Here is a 20,282-nt window from a genome sequence, read left to right as displayed (position 1 = left end):
TATACATTTTATATACATATATATATATCTTAGTTTATATGCCATATGCATAAGTAAACAGAGAAATTGGTTTTACCTCAACCTGACACGGGCTAAGGCTGAAACATTTCATTTGCCTTGCTACTGCCTCATCGCTTTTTTTTCTGCAATTTTTTAGGGACTCTACAAATATAATATAATCTATTGTATGGCTAATACAATTGGAAAGACAGTTGAGGATATGCCAGATGATGGATGGCAACTGGCATTTACTTACATCAGGTTAAATTTAGTTTACCAAGGCGGACAAATGGCAAATGAAATGTCAGCTAAGCTTCTCCCAAAAAATTCAAATGAGCCTAATCTTTTAGTTAATATGAATGTAGATGGATTTGCAAATTTCACTTAACTTAACCGTTGAATTTGCAAATTTGATAGAATGTCAACCAGAAGAAACACAACTTGATATCATTATTCAGCTAAAGCAACAATTGAAATTGTATTCGTTTTTAAACTATTGTAAATGTCCTTGAATAATTTAAATAAATTGACAAAAAATCACTTTGATACTTTACTTATGAAAAGCCAACTAAAATATGATAAATTTTGTGATTTCAGTTTGGTTTCCACTGCTAATCATTTCCATTTCTATTTAGCTGAAAAGTTCTCCGCCTTATTTATTTTAAACCTAAACCAATCATTGGCATATTCATTTTGGCTAAGAGTTTAACGTTTCCTACCAATAAGAAAGCATTATCAAATATTCAGAGCATATAGACTCCTTAATCCATATTAACAACTCTCTTAAAATAGAATTGTGACTTTTTAACTTATATGTGTTTAGAATCAGACTATTGTACACTTAAAAAAAAATCAAGTTATTCTTTACATCCTTTGACTCATTTTTGAATTTTTCAGATTTGTAAGTTTTTTTTTTGGGTTTTTTTTATTACTTAAAGAATGAAATGAATCAATCGATATCTATTCCAATTAGGAAATGGGGAATAAATAATCGTACCTGGATTAGTTTTCAAATCGGAGGTACTATGGGACAAAGCATTTTAAAATATTAGTTTAGTTTTCGTTTTGTTTTGAATTGTCTCAATTGGTATTCAAGTCCACAGCTATGTGAATAATTTATTTTGGAAAATCTCGCTAAGATAAGAAACACAGAATATAATTGTATACGAATTTTAATTTATTGAATTAATTTCAAAAAAGAAAACATAACTGGTTACTTTGCATAAAGGTAAGTACACTCAAAACAGATAATGGAAAACTTAATTCTACCCTTTCGCTGTTTTGATGAAGAAGGAGCAGAGTCAAGGAATAAATATTAGAAGTGCAATAAGCTCCACCACGCAAGGAAAATAAGTAGAGCTGCAAATTTTGAAGATACCTATAATAGGTAAGCCATGGATACTTCAGATCAATTAATTTCCTCAATTAGCCTAGAGGGGAATTAGTAAACATAGGCGAATTCCATTGCCATCAGAAGTCGTTTGCCTGATATCAGGTGACTACAATTCTACTAATGAGTATGTTGCCCCCGACCAACTTTTCGAATATTTTCGGGATTTTTCAATTAATATTGAACTTGCAGATTCTGAACAAAAAAGCCTAAAAGTATGCATATTTTTTCAAAGAGAAGTCAACACTGACCAATTTAATTTTCCTACTTTAATCTGATAACTGTAAGACTAACTAACTAACTTATTAGTTAGTTTATTTATGGAGAATTTAAAGATTAATATAGATAAATTTAAGGGATTTTTTGTTTCTGTGTAGAAAATGTTCTATTACGAAGCCTTATCCATGGTCCTAAGATTAAGGATGTAAGTCACATCCGCACCAGAAAACAAAAGCCAAATAAGAAAAAGAGAAAATGTGATGAAATATTGTGCCATAACCTTGGTCATATGTCATAACGGCTTTCGGACGTGTTGTGGCCGACTTGTGGTTGGGTGGGCGGGGCAAATCAATCGATTGACTTTTATCTAAGCCGATAATGATTAGCATTAGGCCCTACTCCATTCAGTTTGGCCCACATTTGAGTGAGTGAATTATTTTGTCGTGAGATTTGAGTTCGAAAGCGAAATGAAATTAAGTCAAAACATTAATCGCTGATGCGAAAAAACGAGTCCACGATTCCGAGTGAAAGGGAGAGGGAAGTCGGAGTCAGAGCACAGAACGCGTGTCACTTCGGCATCTAATAAAGCTTATGGAGCGCAAAATTGGATTTGCATACATTATTGGTTTACACAAGTCAGGCAAACGCCACATACACACATACATTGAGTGCAAGGAAGAGAAGCGGGAGAAAGAAAGCTGTAGGGGCCATAAGATTGGGCAAGAGAGAAAGAATTTAGGCCTCTTACTCTCTCAGTGCTATTTTGTCACTGAAGCGTGTAATGTGTTAATGGAAAATGTTTTCCTTTTTTTCCTTATTCCTTCCGGGGATATCATTGGGTATCTGCGACTCGAAAGATCACACATTTTCATATTCATTTCAAGTTGGAAATGGGAATTCACATTTTAAATTTTGCATATCGATTTACCAATACGCAGATTCTGAAAAACTCTCAAAGCTCTGATCTAAGGATATATTATAATCGATTGAGCTTGAATTCAAAAACATTTGTCTAATCATTCCCGAATAAAAAACTAAATATTCAAAGCTTAAATGAGTTAACATTCAGAAAGATATTTAAAGTCAATTTTATTCTCATTTAGATAAATCTCATTTCTCATTTCAAAATCTTTCTATTGCAGATGGCTCCCCTTTAATTGTCTAAGCCTCTTCAATTTCATAAAGATACCTATAATAGTCCATAACATCCAAAAATTGTTTCCTTTTCATTTGCCAACAATTTTTGGCTTACAATTCAGATGAGTGTAAGTGTTTGGGTGTGCGTGTGGGTGTGTGTGCGTCGGGGGCGTGTCACTGTGTGTTTATATTTGATTGCCGTAAATGCGATTAAGTTGAGTGACTTCAAAGTGATGAAATTTGATTACATTTAAACTAAGGAAAATTGCCAGTGGATTGAGAGCAGAATACCAAGGAGGACGACAAGATAGGAGTAACGAAATGGAAACTCTAATTTATGCTTAATAAGACAGTTCCATAAATCTCCAAGGTGCAGTTTGTGTGGGCCATAAATAAAACCAGACGAAAAAGAAAAACTGCACATAAAAAAAACTGGCGAAATTGCCTCTTCTCAAAAACCACTCGCACACACACACAAACACACACACTGTCCTTCTCTTTCTCTCTCTCTTTCTCTATGCCACTATATCTTTACCCATTAGCCTACGTTTTTTTTCCCACTCCACAGTGGTTCAGATAAGGTGAAACATAATTAATAAGCATCTCAATTCAACATTTGGATTTTTGTGACTTTGCTGCCGTTTTACTATTGTAATTTAATTAAATTATTGTTGTAAAAGGTCCTTGAAGAAGAAAAATTTTAAAGAAAGTATTAAAATTCAGTTTAATTTGAAGAAATCCGAATACATCGCGATATAGACTATCTTTTTCTTCTCTAACCCACAATTCTGTATCTCAGAAGTAGTAATTTAAAATTTAATAGCGGTTAATAGCTCTGCCTAGTGTATTGACAAATACATAAAAAATGTAGATTAAAATTACACATTACTTAGGCTTAGTTTGTAGATCGTTCTCTTAGATAACTTTTACGTAAATGTAAGGTAATTGTAATTAATAATAAGTTTAAAGTTTAAACATTCGAATTCCAATTGAAGTGTCAATCGATATTTAAAACTTTTTCTGCATTTTTAAGATGAAAATTGGTAATTACTATGCATTTGAAACCGATTTATATGTCTCGGTATCGAAGGCCAGAAAAGGACTGAAAACTGATTCCAATAATATTATTCGGAATCAAAAACGACAACTGGCATAAATAATTAGAACTTGTTAATAGGATGAAAAATTGCACTTATATAAACAATTATAATAGATAGTACAGGCATTTTCGAGGTCTTAAATTCAATTTGTGTCCTTTAGTAATTGGTGGGTGCTGATCACGACGTGGAGGGCAAAATCCAAGTTCTCATTCAGAATCAGCGAACGAATTAGTTGCTCCTCCCCAATTTAAGGTAACAGAAATCATGTTGGAATGTGACACTAGCAGTACTTTTGGGTCTTTGGATCATGTCATCAACAAATAAAAAGTGAACTGCTAGCGAAAAGAGTCACAAAGGCGACTAAAAGGTCAATGAGGCAATTAATCGTTCAGGATACACATAGAAAATGTGGGCAAAAGCAAATTAAGAGGTAAGTAAAGGTTAAGCTAAGTTCATGGGCAAAACTGGGCACTTTATTAAAAAATAGCGAGAAAAGTAAATTTTAGAGCCAACTGTTGTTTTGTATTGATTTCCGAGTTATCCTTTTGAAGCTGACCCAATGTGCACCTGATGTCTGACCAGGTCCCTGGGACCCCTACCGCAGTCACTTGCATTTTAATGCCTAAACCTCTGGCCCAGCCATCTCTCTAAAGGTCAACATGCGATGCAATGCGATGCTCTGCGAATGCGGATGCGTTATCCTGCGGTTGCCTGGCCGCAGTTCCTGCTACTCTGCCATTTTCCATTCTCTGTGGTTAGTGGGCAACGGTTTAAAATTACGAGCGCCAGCTCAAGCGCAGCTTGTTAGTGAGTGGGATAAACAGGGAAAAGCAGCAATGAGAATTGTCCAGACGAAGAAAAAGGCTCTCTAATAAACATGTTACATGACCTAGCAGCCACAGAGGGAATACATAAATAGAAGCCTTAGTAGCCTTGTCGGGCTACAGGCTAAACTGGAATACGAGATTTAATTGGTTGAAAGGTTTTTTGTTCTTGGAATTAATCATTACTGAATGCTACTTTCAGCGGCTGTGACCTAATGACCATGTTTCTTCAAATATGTCCGCCACTTAAACAGAATTCTTGTCGTAACTAATTATCCATGACCTACAATTAACTATATGCGATCAAATGAAGCCATTTGCATAAAAAACTGTGAAGCGAAAATGAAAAACTCTTGTTTTGAAAACACTTTTCAATGAGGGCATTTCGCTGTAAGCGAAAATGAAATGTCTTGCTGTGCACAACATGGCGTATGAGTAACGCCTTATTAAACAACAATGGGAAGGGAAGGAACAAAAAATACGAAACGTTTCTTTTTTCTTGCTTCTTTTTCTTTACAAGAAATGTAAATTAAATTCACTAAACGAATTTTCTTGTACACGCGGCCACGCCCCTGCCGAGTAGACATCAAGGCATCTAAAAGAGGAGGAAACGAAATGGTAGCAAGAGGTTGGCGTTGGCGACACATTTTGCATGTTGACCACTTGACAGGCTCAGAGAGGCCACCACTGCCACCATCTGCATAGCCACAGTTACGCCACAGGACCACCACAAGCCACACGGGCGCAATATTTCTGCAGAAGGACAACGTTCAACATTTTAAGCTTTTGCCTTTTATTTTGTTTTTATTTTCCTTCTTTTTTTTTTTGCTCCTGTTGTTGCTATTACTGTTACTCTTGATGTTGTTGTTGTTGTTTTGCAAACAAAGCTAGAGCTGGAGGACCAACAGAACCAATGCGGTAAAGAGAGCACTGAGGGGGAGGGGAGGCGGAGAGACAATGGCAACTAGCAACAAGCCATAAATCAATTGGCAGCGTAGAAAAATTGCAGAAAATTACTTGATATTTACGGTCAGCGAGCACACACACTCAAAGAGTGGGGGATGTGGGGGAGGTGGTGGGAGAAGAACACTTGCCACGCCCCACAAGTGCAACAAGTATATTTTGTTGGCATCTATGACACACTCAAGGACATGGACAAAAGAACCCCCCACAGAGGGCAAGAGGATATAGAGAACATTGTTAGCTATAATTACACATGTACCTTGTATCTAAGTGTGTGTGAGTGTGAGTGTGGTGTGTGTGTGTGTGTGTGAGTGCCACATGTCGTATAAGTAATAAGTGCCAAGCAGCAAACCATCACATCATGATGATAATGATAATCATGATGACGATGCTAAAGTCACTCTGGTTCCATGGCAATTTGTACTGCATTCAGTTGCTTCTTGCTTATTTACTTAGAAACTCACTATGGAAACAAAGTAGAAGCAAGTGGATCGATCAAATTGATAGATACATATAAACATAGGTACTAACTATGTATGCATATAGAAACACATTTACTTTGTGCATCTCCTTAAAGCTTAACTTGTGGAAGATTTTTAAACTTATATAGAAATATATCTGTAAAACAAAAGTAAATGTTATGGAAATGACTAAAATCTAAAACTATTTAACTACTGAGATTATCATAATAGCAATTAATTATAGATAGAGGTAGGAAATTACCGAATTTTGATTTCTTTCTAAAAAAAACTAACATAAAGAGTTGTCTAACAACAATTTTAAGTAACGAATTGATCAAAAAATAGATTAAAAATTCCGAATGAATCAATTTTGAATTTACTATTCACCAAGTTTACTATTCAATAGCAGCGTAAAATGCAAGTATAACAAATGAACAAACCTAATTATTAGGTATTTGTCGTATTTCTAAATTTTACAAGACTTTTTGGAGCTCACAATGTATGTATGAGTAATAGCTTTGATCAAATCAAATTGATTTTGTTTTTTTGGGGCACAGCAACTAAACAGTGTCATTTGGCAGATTTGTCGATATCCCTTGGCCCGTAATGAAACACACATTGGTCCCAAATCAAATTGTTAGAAAATGTGTACTAAAACTGTCAACAGCATATGAAACCAGCCAATGTGTCGATGTCATGACCTTTATGGGGCCATGTAGAACCTCAACCTCAACCGAAGCTTCCTTCTATTTGAGACACATTCTGCAATGGCCAAAAACAACAAAAAAGAAAGAGAAGGAAAGGTAGAGGCAAAAGGAGGAGCAACTGAACACTGTGCATGTAATTAATGTGTCAACTGAGGTGTGTCACGCGGCCAGAAGGAAGAGAAGTACAAAAGCCAGATGCCTGGCCTTGTTCTGACCTTTTGCTGGTTGGAGACAGCAACCAATATGATGAAGATGATGATGAGGATGAGTATGATGATTATGATGTTGTTTTGGGTGGAAACTTAGTAGACTCATAATTGCATTGTTGCTATTGTAATTACAGGCAAACATGCAGTTAATTAAAATCATTAAAATGCCTTTGAGTTTTCCCTTACCCAAAAGCCAGGCAACTCACCTTAGCTCAGCTCTGTTCGTTGGGAATCAGACAGCAGCTGTCAGAGCTCATGGCTTCTCTACGAGGAGGACTTTAATTTCCGCCACATGGCTGACATCCTTGAGGCAAAGAGTCGGCTGCCAGGATATGTGCTGCTGCGTGTTAAATGATTTTGTTTCTCTTTTTTTAGTCTTACGTGCATATCCACACAGTGCCTGGCACCTGACGCATATCCTTGTCTGGGCACGTCTCCGTTGGCTCCATCTTGTAAGCTTTCCTCATTCCACCTGTCGTCATCGTTTTTACAACTAATAGATTTATTTTTTGATAAATGTTTCTTTCACTCCTAGTTGCCAAGTCAAATAAATGAGTTTGCTTCGGGTTGTTGCAACATTTCGACACGCTAACAGACACGAATGGAACCATGTGACAAATGGCGATTTAACAAACTTCAATTAATATACAGTTTAGTAACAATATTTAGTTTATTTCTATTGAATGTTGACCTCAAAGGGCACATCGTATGAATCAAAGACATACAGGTGACATTTAAGGAGCATGGTTAGTCCCTTCAGCACCGGAAATTGTGCACTGGCCAAACAATGGAGTCCCATTTCGACCCGGCATTGTTTGCAACATAGTTTCAGAAACAATTCCCCAGCTTTGTGTGGCTTATTCTGTGGATTATCCTCCCGGTCCTCAATTAGATTGCAATATTTCTTGACGATGACATCGTAATGAGTTTCGCAAACTTTCAAGGACTTCTCGCTAATAACTGTGCCGCAAAAGCGGCAGCCGTATATTAGTTTATAGGACGACATTGAATAGAATTCGATATTGTCTATATTGTAATGTTGTGGGTTTGATATGTTGCTCAGGGCGTACTAGTCATTAAACAAAAAAAAAGATTTTCCAACACTGTATAGCAACAATCAAAACACTTTATTGACAAAGCTACACGGGGATTCGTGTCCTTCTGTTTATATAATTAATGAATTTAGTCTGGTATCCCTTGTGGGGATTGGAGGTTCTTACATTTCATCCTCATTTGTTTCTTGTGTATTTGCAGCTGTTATTTTATTCAAACGCTTGCGCCTTGCAGATAATTTGCGCACGTGCTAGAAATTGTGTCCTTGATGATGCCAACCAAGAAAATGATGATGATGATGATGGGGATAATGATGATAATGACGATGACGATGCCTTTTGCTTGTATTCATTTATCTGCATCTAATTGCGAGCATTTGTCTTGGGCATGTAATCAAATATGAACGAAATTGTCGAATCAAACAGGCAAATGGGAATTAAAATTTGATGATGCCGCCCAAACACCCAAGCCCACACCCACACCCACACCCACATCCATATCCACATCCTGCCAAAGGTGTAGGAGAATTTCAAGTGTTGTTATTTTCGTTGAGGCAACAACTATAGAAGGTATAATATTTTAGATTTTATCATTAAAATAATTGCTTTTAAGAGCATGACAATGATGATTAATCAAAACGATGCCACCGAAGAGTGTTGAGCAACGTTTGAAATATGAATGAGTGTTGGTAAAGAAAAGGCAAGTAGATCTACTGTATGACTCCCACGAGACAATGCAAGTAAATGTACATAGTACATACATATATATCCGGACTCAATTTGACGAGAAGAAAATTGGGCCGTCTAACGCCTGCTGATGCCTTTTGGTTGCCATCTCATGGGAATGGAGAAACATTGATGTCGATGTGGTTAGCGTTTGCCTTTTTAGTCCTTCAAAAAGGCAACAAACACACACACACACACACACACACACAAAAAAAGAAGAAAACACCCAAAAAAAACGAAAAGACCAAAAGCAAAAACATGGCAAACAGAATGAAGAAAGCTTTTAGCAGATACTTTACGGAAATCCCATGGGAAAATATTGGCCCACATTTTTGGGGTAGGGCCATCATTAAAAGTTAAAAAGGATTTTCAACGGATTTGCGAATTTCGCAAGACAAACAAAGCCATCAATTTACATATGGAAGGAGCCAAAGCCAAAGCCAAAAGCAAAGGCACAGAAATACAAATTCAAATTCAAGCAACAAATTTAAGATGCGACACCAAATATGCAGGAGGCAGGAGGCAGGGTTAGAGACTGTGGACTTGGAGGTGTGTGGGGTGCGGAGGTCACAAAAACAAAGGCATGCCATGGCAAGACTGTCAAGTAGTCATCGTCTTCGTAGCCATCGTCGCCGTCGTCGTCGTCGTCGTCGTAGTAGTTCCACTTTTCACATCCACTCATGGCCAAAAGGACCTTGAGTTTTGTGCCTTGGCTTCCTCTTGCCATTTGCCTTTGTTGTGCTAAACTTGGCGACCGTGGATTAGCTAAATGCAGGCAAGGAATGCCAGAGCATGCATCCTCTATCCCCCCAGTCGTACTGCTGCTCTATGTAGTGCCTTTACCTACTACCCTACCATTTCCCTTCATTGAGCGCCCACTTAAACCTAAACATTTCGCCTTGTTGAGTTTTTATGAGCTGCTCAAGTTGGCGTTTTTTTATTTTTTGCCTCTTGGTATTTTCTTTTTTTTTTTTTTTGTTTTTGTTGCTTTCTGGCTTTTCTTCATTTACTTACACCTGATGTTCAGCTTATTTTTACCTGCTTCCCCCCTTATCCGATCCCCTCGCTTCAGCTAAGTTGGCCCACGACATTGAGTAATGACTGCGGAGAATGTATGCAAAGTAGGAGAAAGGACAGCGGGAGAAGGAAGACCTCATTGGTAATTGTGCATAGCAAAATATGTGCCTTATCACTACGACTCGTTGTCCTCCTCCACCTTTCGACCACTAAAACACACACTCCTTGATTATCTCTATCTATCTCTCTGTCTCTCTCTTTTCAAATCTTTGTTTATTTTATTCCTTATCTGGCATTCCATACAATTTCTTTAAAGTCTTTAGAAAATTTAAGCAAATTCATCATAAATTTTTGGGTCTCATGTAACACAAAGAAGGACAGATCGAACTTACCAAAGCGGAAAAAGGGACCAAAAGTATTTCGCTTTTGTTGGCATATATTAATTTTTAATAATTTATTTGACTGAGTAAACGAATTGATTTAAAACCCCATTGTCGCGTATATTTTATGAATTTTTTATAGAATCGCTCACAACTCTTAGCCCCCAATTTGGCCAATTTAATCAAATTTATTGCATATTTTCAATTTGTCAGCCTTCTTTTTAGTCTATATTTAATTGAAACTTCTCTGTTATATGCAAATTTTTGATACTAAACAAATTGTTATTCTAATAAAATTTTAATTGAATGAATTTTTACAATAACTATGATTTGATTTTTAGTCGCTTTGATTCTTTTGAGAAGTGTTGAGAATTGAATCAATTTTGTATATTTTTAAAAATTTTGAGTCTCTGTTTTGATTCTCCTGCTTTTTGATGAAACAAGAGCGTACAAAATCCTCACCCAAAGTCTTATTGGGCTCGCTATAAAAAGCACTCGGTGGGATATCCTGTAGACCCAAATTTTTCGTCATCCATTTTGTGAACTTGTAGTCCTTATCCGGTTCTTAGCTAAGATCGATTTTTTGGGCAAGTGGCCATACCAGCCTCACTCAAGAATTTTTCCATGAAATCACGCTTTATTTGCAGTTCACGGGGCAGACTCAAGAAATAGCTTTCTGGTTGACCTAATCGGTCCAATTCCACCTCAAAGCTGCGGCGCTACACCCTCTTCCAAGGGCGTGGGACAAGTGTAAACAGAGTTCCGATAAACCATTTGCAAATTGCGAATCAAATGAGTGGGTCTATAGGCCCAACCGATCCAGATCCAATTGTGATGGTTCGATCAAACATGCAGATATTATTTGACTTTAAAGAAGAGTTTTGAAACTTGAGTATACAAATGGAACTCTCTTCCAGAATTAAAAGTGTTTAATATATGTAATACTTAACTTCCATTTATAATCTCTGGCAAAATGAAGTCTCTATATTAAACCTAATGAAAGCCTTTAAAAGAAATTGCTTTAATTTAATACACAAATTGGGGGCTTCTTCTGAATTGAGGCGTTTCTCAAACAAAATGGGAAAAACGACCTCAATTGCCACACTCATCGAATGATCTGTGTGTGGGCACTTCTCGTATCTTGTGGCGCTCAAGTGGTCAATTAAACCAATAGCAATTTCAATTTCAATTGCAAATCTAAACCACCGACCGTAAAATGCATTTAATTAAAACGAATTTGAGCATTCGAGAAGAGAGAAATAGGATAACTATAAAAGGTATTCTGCGGTTTCATTAACACGCCAGCCTCTGAAATGGCCATTTCCGGTCGATTGCACAGACTTTGCTTTGATATATGTACATACATACATACATAGGAACACGTCCTGCCTATCCTGCCACCCTTATTTGGTCCCCATCTCTCATTATGGTCAAAAATCAAAATTCCTTGAACGCAATAGATTGGAATAATTTTGGTGCTGGAAGAAAAGAGAGGCAAGTCAATGAGGCGTCATTGAAATAATTAATGCCTAAGCAACAACAAGAGCCACAAACTCATTCCCCACCATCATGACCACCAGAAGGTCATCAATTTTAGTAGCTCTGCTTGCTCCTCTCTCTCTCTCTCTCTCTTCCAATCCCTATGGTCTTCCTTTTTGCTGCTTGTCGTTGAGTCCAGCCAAGCATGCAATTTGTTGGCCTTATTTATGTGGCCCAAGATGCGGCCGGAAGCATCAAGAAAACTTTTACAGATATAAAAGTTTTCCGCTATTTGATTTGTTGGTCATTTGGTTTGGTTTGGTTCTTGCTTTTTTGTTTTTCGTTTGGTATTTTGCTTTTGCAAGTGAATTCTATTGACCAAGAACCAGTTAAAAGCATTAAGAAGAAGCCACAGATAGTAGAAAGAGTAAGTAAAACCTGGTAATACATTGGCCAGAGTCCGCTCCTGCTGACTATTGCCCGCAGCCAGGCAACCAGTCCACATCCTGGCCAGCTTTTGTTTGTGCCCCAGCGAAAATTTACAATTTCTGGCTCTTTGGCGGATGCGGTGTTCGTCTCTCGACGCTGTTGTTGTTGGTCTTTTTGTTGTTTTGTCGGTGCCTGGAATTGGTAAAGGTCTGTCAGTGGGAAAGGCGCAATGGTTTGTGGGGGAATTGCCACCGGTGAAGGGCCCACAACCAGGATGCGCTAGAAATGGCTGCACTTCCTTTACTTTGCTCTGTGCTTTATGACTTTTGTCCACAACTTAAATTGCCCTCATGAAGACTGAAAGTTTAAACAGAAAACTAAATGAATTCAAGCAAATATACTAAAATTTATGTAAATAGGGTTAATTTCTGTTTAAAGGCTTTCAATTTGGCAACATGCTAAGAGCAATTTCCAAACTCACAATAAGAAAATTTATTCCAAAAATCCTAAATAGACGTTTTGTTGAGGGCATTTTGAAGAATGTATAAAGAGGAACGTAAACTTGTTAATCTCTTAAGATCACTAACTAAATATTACTTTAAAAAAGTCTTCTGTCAAAGGGAAAGATGTAAAAAATTAATCAGACTTAAGGTGTGATTAATCGATTGGGGGTTATCAATTTGTTGTTCTATGGAAAATAACACAAAATTAATAACTAAGAATTTCCCTTCATTTGATTCCGAATATATTTTTGGGAGTATAATCAGCTCTCGCTTCCGTAAATTTTAAATATCAAAATAATTTGTAAATAAAAACGACTTTGAAAAACATTCTAAAAATGAAAGTAAGTCTAAAAAAACTATTCAATTCTTAAAATTGATGACAAAACTCTGTCCAAAGGGGCCATTCTAGTAAACAGAGGCTATCTCCCTCGCTCTTACTGTCTAATAAGGAAAGAGACAAAAATTTGATAGCCTAAAAGAATGAGATTTCAGTGAAAATCCAAATTTAAGGAAAATATTTGAAAAGCAAACCATATTATATTGAAAGCTAATTAACTTCTACTTCATTCGAGTCCTTTTTGTGGGTTCTCTTCAAAAATATTCCCCTCATTCTTTAATATCCTTTGCAGGTTGCTTACGTCCTGTTTTCTACCCATTTCACTTGTCACAAGCAGCCATTCGTATAACACAAAAAGGAATCCCAAAATGAGATGAGAGACAAAACAGGATGACCCAAACCACTCCAAGGCCCACCATTTGTATCTTTCGTTTCCTTTTTTCTTTTTTTTTTTTTGTGTTTGTTGTATTTATGTGTGTTTGTGTGTGTGTTGTTGTTTGGTTTGTGGAGCGTGGTTTTTGCCTGGTCAGAAAGCAAAACCCGGAATAACAACAAACAGTTTGCATGTGCTCAATTGCCAACAATAATAAACATTATTATGAGTACATCCAGGGTAGGTCCACTTTATGGTGACTCCGAGTCGCAGATGGAATCCAGAGCAATCCAGAGTCTGTTAAGAGGTTGTCCATCTCTTCGGGCATAAAGTTTCATGACATTAAGTGGATGATTACTTGCGATTACACGGGATGCCAATGCTGGCAAATCCTTGATGTGAAGGACATAGACACACACTTACACTCACACACACTGACCACTGGCTATGGCTGAATGCTTTTTGCCATGTAATTTAATGAAGGTAGAAGACATCAAGACAAGGACACCAAAGCCAAACCAAATGCTGGTTGATTTTCATTGCCATCTTGCCCAGAACTGGCCACTGTGCTCTGGGCGCCGGGGTGATGATTATGTGTTAATGGGCCATAGCACGCGCTTTTATATCGATTGCCAAATTGGCTGCTATACAATTGATGTATGGCTGGCAATTACAAAACACATGCATTACTCATCCACTTGTCCAGTTGCCCAGTTTCCCGGGCCAAAGTTTGCTCATAAATGCGAATCGTAAATCTTTGTCGATGCTCACAATGGTTTCGCATCTTTTTTTTCGTTTGCCTTTTCTGCTGAAACGAAAAACCCATAAACATGGCCATGGAATGCACAGTTGGCCCACAGTTGACAGGACAATCCAGTGAAACAAATGAAAAATACGAAGGGAAAAGGGATAACGGAAAAACTTTTGAATTTGCTACAATAGACCACAAATAAAAGGAAAACCAAACTAATTAACTCACTCTTTAGATACAAGAACGTTAATAAATAAATAAATGAATACATTCACTCTATATGTACGGATATATGTACTCGTATTCCTATAAAATCGATTTTCTCTTCCCTTTGTTTACGTTAAGCATTCTTTGCGCTCCTTTTGCTGGACTCTCGAACAGTCCGTTCACAGGCTTGCCAATTTAAGAAATTAATGCGAATTCCTTTTAACGGTTTTGCGTCTGTTGCCAAATAAATCCATGCATCACGTGAAGCTGCCATTAGGCAACTACCCAGTAAGAGGGGAGAATAACGAAACAATGGCCAAAAACGCCCACCAGATGACCTCGAAAACTACATGAGGAGAACCAACAAAGCCCTCGGCTATTAGCCTATAGAGTAGTCTCAATTGGAGTTCCAATGAACTTTCTATTTATGTATGTCTTGGCCTAATATATACCTCAAATACCCTAGATGGACTCCTACTCGACCATGCAATACTACACTGAGGAAAAACCATTTACACATCAAGGACATCCCTTTGTAGAACAATCTTAGGTTTCTCAGGATATCAACAGGGAATATTTAGATTTCATTTGATTTACCATATCTAATCTCTTACTTAAAAGACGGAGACTGGCCTGAGCAGAACATCAAGCGGAAATAATGCAATAAATAATGCAAACTCATAGATATATACATAGGGATTGTGATACGCAAAGGCCTAAGATAACAATTTACAGAAAAATATAAAGTTTTGTTTTATATTTTTCCTTGCTTATACATATGTATGTCATTTCAATGAAGGATCTTTAAGCAAACCGGTTTTAAAACATGGTTCTTTTTTGAAAAGTTTTTCGAATTTTTCGATAATTTTCCCCTAATTTGTGATTAAGCGTTGTGTCTAAAATTTCCAAATCATAAAACAATTTAAAAGAGTTTTATTCTTGACAATCAATGAATGAAAAGACACAATTAGATACACCCGAGATACTCGTCAAGCCGTGAAGCCCTCGGTATTGGCAGACTGTTAATGCAAATCCAGTTTAAGGTATCCACGGTCTCGAAATATTTAGAATTTAAAGGTTTTTGACGAACTTTATGTAAGCAAATAAAAAACTCAATTTCGAAACTTGTTTTCACGTTTTTCAGTGTAGTTGCCATCAGTTTTCGTATTTGGTCCCTGCCAACATTGTCTGTGCTTTTGGCCAGGATTTGCCATCTTTTTTAACGCCCAGCAAAACGAAAGGAAAAATAAGATAATTGATAGGCAGAGTTTTTCTTTATTGTCATAAGACATTTCTCACGTTTAAGATTATTTTGCAAATAGTTTTCAGCTTGGTTTGAATTCAAAAGTATATAAATTGGCGTACAGTTGTTGTTTAATTAACCAAAACTCTGCAATCTTATTACCATTCCTAATTGAAAATTCTGTGCACATGTCCGCCCACCACCTCAGTATCCCTCCTCTAGCCTAGGCTGAAAATCTGTCAAGTTTTTGCCTACAATTAGCCAACAAATTTTATTCATTCTTTCTTCATGAAAGGGTTGATATTTGGGCTTTTTTCGTAAATATTTGGAGAATGTTACGTATACGAAAAATTAACATAATTACGGAGCTTTCAACCCTTTTTTGGAGCAGGTATGTAATGGTAACGGTAACGGTATAACGGTAGCCATGGCAACCCCACAGCATCGTAATAATTTCTTTGCATTTGTTTTTATGATGGGTCTCTTACCCACACCGCCAGCACCGCAACCCTCTTCCTCGCCTACCTTCCTCTACACACACACACACACACAACGCATAAATTTACTTACTTTAAACAACCCAAAAACGAAAAAGCAAACCTACCTCGGAACCCAAACCCTTGGGCAACCAAAATACAGACCACGACCAAGGCAAGGGACCCCAGCTGCCAGTTGAATGCCAGCCGGGCTCCAACATCCCTCTCATCCAGCTCATCAAAGTTTTATGGGATGACAGTGTCGGGACGGGTGTAAGGGAGAGGTAAGAAAAGATGGAGCTGCAAAAATTATCTCGGTCACTTTTCAAATGCACGCTCGAGAACAGAAAACAAAGACAGCTATTTACATAGAGCTGAACCAGGAGCCTCAAACTGAACCACCCACAAATATTATAGTTCTCTAATTTAGCATAATTCAGGATTAGTTTGAAAAGCAATTAATAACTAACGTAATGCAAATCAAAAATGAATTTGTATTTGATGAAAAACTCGAAACTAATTGAAACCCAATGAGTTATATTTAATTTATATATGTACATATATAAACATTTCTTTAACATCATGGAGTTTAATAAAAGAATAGAAAGCTGAGAGGGAACTAGTTCCTAGTACAAACCTGAAAGGGAACTAGTTTCTTTTGGCTTTGTGTCCTTTTCCGCCGTTCAACTCGATTCACGGGTTAGGTCAATGTCTTTGACTCTCAACTTTTAAGTTTTTCATGTATACACAGTTGTTGTTGTTTGTGTCGTTGCCACCTCCCCCGCTGCTGCTCAAGTTGATAACACTGTTTACCTAATGTACCGTTAAGCGTATTTTCTCTTTTGTTCTTAATTTGAGGGCAAATCCCGAAGACGGCAATGAAGATGTAGACAAAGTTAAAGAAGAAAACTTTTCTGCTTTTGACTTTAAAGCAAAATATTAATTTTCATAAGATTGGTTAACTTTTTCCATTTGAAAGCCAAATAACAATAAAACTCGTACATAAAATCAACAAAAACTTGGCTTATTTAATCGATAATGTTAAGAAGTACAAACAGTTTGAAGGAAACACACACAAAAAAAAGGAAGGAAAGTAACGAATTTGAGAATGTTTACAGTTTACCTGTGAAAAATGTTGCATGGGAAAACCTTGAGGCAAGCCAAAAAGGATTTCACGCGCGTCACAGAAGAGAGAGAAACCTTCGAATTGCAATGCCAGCCCCGCCCGCAATTCACAGGTTAAGGTCAGAAGCGCATCAGGGCCCGCATAGAAAGAGATAGTGAGACAATGAAAGAGAGACCAAGAGAGAGTTTGCCATTATTTTATGCTGCAGACATCTGCATTAACAATGGCAATGAAATGCAGCAACGGCAGCTTCAGCCGTAAACGGATTTATATATAACAAGCAACCTTGGAAAGCAGGAATAGTGGGGAGACGGGTTAGACTTTTCAAGGGCATTTGTTTGTCATTATTTTTAATCCGACATATTTCCTAGCCAAGCATGTGGGGAATTAGCGCTAAGGCATTTCACTTCCTTTATGTTATGGAGGGAATTTGTTTGTTGGCATAAAAGGGAATTTTTATATTTTGAACAGACACCAAAGTAGTTGGAATAACTGCTGCAAACACGCTAAAAACATTAACATTTTAAACATTAATTTAATGGATCTAAGACTAATTTATAAACCCTAATTTCTCAAAAGCTTTATTCTAAGAAGTTTAACCTCCAATTTCTGTTTTTAAATGAATTTAATTTGAAACTAAAACTCACATAAGATCAAATTAAATTGTTTATTAATATCTTGTTACATGCCATATACTTAGAAAACACAATTTACATACATATGTACATAATTTATGCTACATATGTAAAGTGTCTACTTTTTAATCAATTTTAATAAAAGTTGAAAGGCTTTGCTGCGAAATATTCGTGATTTAAGAAATGCCAATTTTTTTTAAATTGAATCATTCGACAATATTCATGAATACTTCTGTTTATTTTTGATTATATTGTAATACTCTACAGCTGTCCGGTGTGAAACCTTCAAAATCAAATCCATTTTAATCCTAACCACCAATAAAAAAAATGACAACTAGTTGACGTTAGTTATAAGTACTAATGTATGTATATTTAATTTATTTTGTCGAAATTCTTATGCCGACGAGTGTAGCAGAAATGCAAGCTTATTGGTCCAATTGGGCAACCTGTAGAAAGTAAAAAACAGCTATGTTAGTTTTTTCATTTGTATCCTATTCTAAATGTAATATTAACATTTGTAATTAATAATTAATTAATAACTATTATAAGTGGTAATAAGAGTACCAAATGCTGAAACGCTTCAAAAAGTCAAACCTCCCCGAATACCCTACCTTTACACTTGGCCAATTCGCCGAGCCATAGTAATTTCGCTCAGCCAAAATGAATGTTCGGTGTCCAATTTGTTCCTTAGCACTTTTACTCAGACCTTAGCACTTCGACTTCAATACGATAGTGAGTCGATAGTTATCGAAAATCGGAGCTGGATGGTTCGATAACTACCCATCGATTGGTACACAAACGACATTCGATAGTCTCAGTGATATCGGCAACTTTGCCGTCTCTAACGCGTGCTCTTTCTTTCCTCTTGCTCCAACATGGCTGATCAGGTAAGGCGTAAAAATGTGGTCGAAATTAAATAAATTGCGTGCGATAAAGTGTAAACATCAGTGAATTAAGCTGGACAAAGAGTCAACAAGTGGCGTGTGTTGGTAGATATGCTGGATTGGATTGATGAGGAGTAATTCTAGCGCATCATCGATGGAGCCCGCTTCAACCTAACCCTACTTTCCAGCATGGTGTCTCAAGAACTGAAACAACTTTTTATATTGTAGCAAACTGAGCGCGCTTTCCGCAAACAGCATGCGGTGCCAACCGTGCGTCGAAAGAGTGTGAACGCCAAGAAGCGTCCTCGTTTCTACCGTCAAATTGGTCTGGGCTTCAAGGCTCCGGCCGAGGTAAGGTTCCCAGGCAAATAATGACTAATGTTGCGTTTCCCCTCCCTTTGCTCTGTTTCATCCTCTGCACGCGCCAACCTGTGTTTAAACATATGCCTGCAATCCTGCTTGCCCCCGATATCCGCACAACAGAACGAGCGCGCTTTCCAAAAGCAATACGGTGTTAACCTAAACCGTAAGGTGAAACCCGGCGTCACCAAAAAGAAGTTGTTGCGCCGTTACCGTGATGTTGGTCTGGGTTTCAAGACCCCGCGTGAGGTGACCCATTCCCATATACTTTGTGCAAATTTGGTTTTTATTAATAAATATTTTGTTTCTGTTCCTTGATTTAGGCCATCGATGGCACCTACATTGACAAAAAGTGCCCCTGGACTGGCGATGTCCGTATCCGTGGGCGCATCCTAACTGGTGTGGTTCGTAAGACTAAAATGCAGCGTACTATTGTCATTCGTCGGGACTATTTGCATTTTGTACGGAAATACAGTCGTTTTGAGAAACGTCATCGCAACATGAGTGTCCATTGTTCGCCCGCTTTCAGGTGAGTCAAAGGGAAAGAAGATGCAGATTTTTACCTCCTGCTACCAACAACCATTTATATGATGATAGAATCATGACGGTCTTCATAAAACAAATTGCTGAACCAACTTGACTCTGTTTTTACTAAACGTAAAAATACTGATAAATTCGCTATTTAACAATTTTTAATCCAAAAAATCTGACGCATTTAATAACCAACATATCATGTTTTCTTTTTCTTTCCAACAGAGATGTCGAGCATGGCGATATTGTCACTATTGGCGAGTGCCGTCCTCTGTCCAAGACTGTACGTTTCAATGTCTTGAAAGTCAGCAAGGGTGTGGGTGCCAAGAAGAGCTTCAAGAAGTTTTAAGTGACTACATGGATAAAAACAACAAACAAAAAATCATACAATATTTGTAGCAATTTATTCAATTTGAATAAAACAAAAATGTAACTTTATGCTCTTTAAAATTATTTCTGTATTTCTTTTTAGCAGCTTCTCCAATAATAGGTCAAGGGCTCGACAGCAGTAACAAAAAGGTATGTAAACATTTAAATGCTCAAAGCCACTTTATTCTTTTCAAAATTTTTCATCTGATGATAAAATCATGACGGTCTTCATAAAACAAATTGCTGAAGAACCTTGACTCTTTTTACATAAACATGTAAAAATACTGAAATCTACAATAAAAAATTTCTAATTGAAGAACCATTTTATAAGTGTACTAATTTCAAATTTCTCTTTCTTTTACAGTTTTGAACGGTAACCCTTTGGATGATTCAT

At 37.1% G+C, this 20,282-nt stretch overlaps 2 protein-coding genes across 3 annotated transcripts; one reads left to right on the top strand and one right to left on the bottom strand.

Annotated features, from left to right (window-relative positions):
• Positions 1-7,656: 7,656 nt before the first annotated feature.
• LOC137578011 (uncharacterized) lies at positions 7,657-8,049 on the bottom strand. Its single transcript, XM_068291641.1, has one exon. It carries the CDS (start codon positions 8,014-8,016, stop codon positions 7,687-7,689), a length of 330 nt encoding a protein of 109 aa, XP_068147742.1. The 5' UTR covers positions 8,017-8,049; the 3' UTR covers positions 7,657-7,686.
• A 10,551-nt stretch (positions 8,050-18,600) lies between these two features.
• On the top strand, positions 18,601-19,969 carry RpS11 (ribosomal protein S11). Of its 2 annotated transcripts, none has more exons than XM_068288912.1 (4): positions 18,601-18,631; positions 18,857-18,979; positions 19,312-19,517; positions 19,745-19,969. In XM_068288912.1, the coding sequence occupies exons 1-4, from the start codon at positions 18,620-18,622 to the stop codon at positions 19,866-19,868; spliced, it is 465 nt and encodes a 154-aa protein (XP_068145013.1). In that variant the 5' UTR covers positions 18,601-18,619; the 3' UTR covers positions 19,869-19,969. The 2 variants fall into 2 exon arrangements, with proteins under 2 accessions (XP_068145013.1, XP_068145014.1); XM_068288913.1 differs by lacking the exon at positions 18,857-18,979 and adding an exon at positions 19,112-19,237 and having other exon boundaries at positions 18,608-18,631.
• The last annotated feature ends 313 nt before the right edge of the window (positions 19,970-20,282 follow it).

Source organism: Drosophila tropicalis, unplaced genomic scaffold (genome assembly GCF_018151085.1).
Source record: "Drosophila tropicalis isolate 14030-0801.00 unplaced genomic scaffold, ASM1815108v1 contig_593, whole genome shotgun sequence".
NCBI lineage: Eukaryota > Metazoa > Arthropoda > Insecta > Diptera > Drosophilidae > Drosophila > Drosophila tropicalis.
Note: the sequence above shows the minus strand (reverse complement) of the source record. Positions and strands in the feature narration are given on the sequence as shown.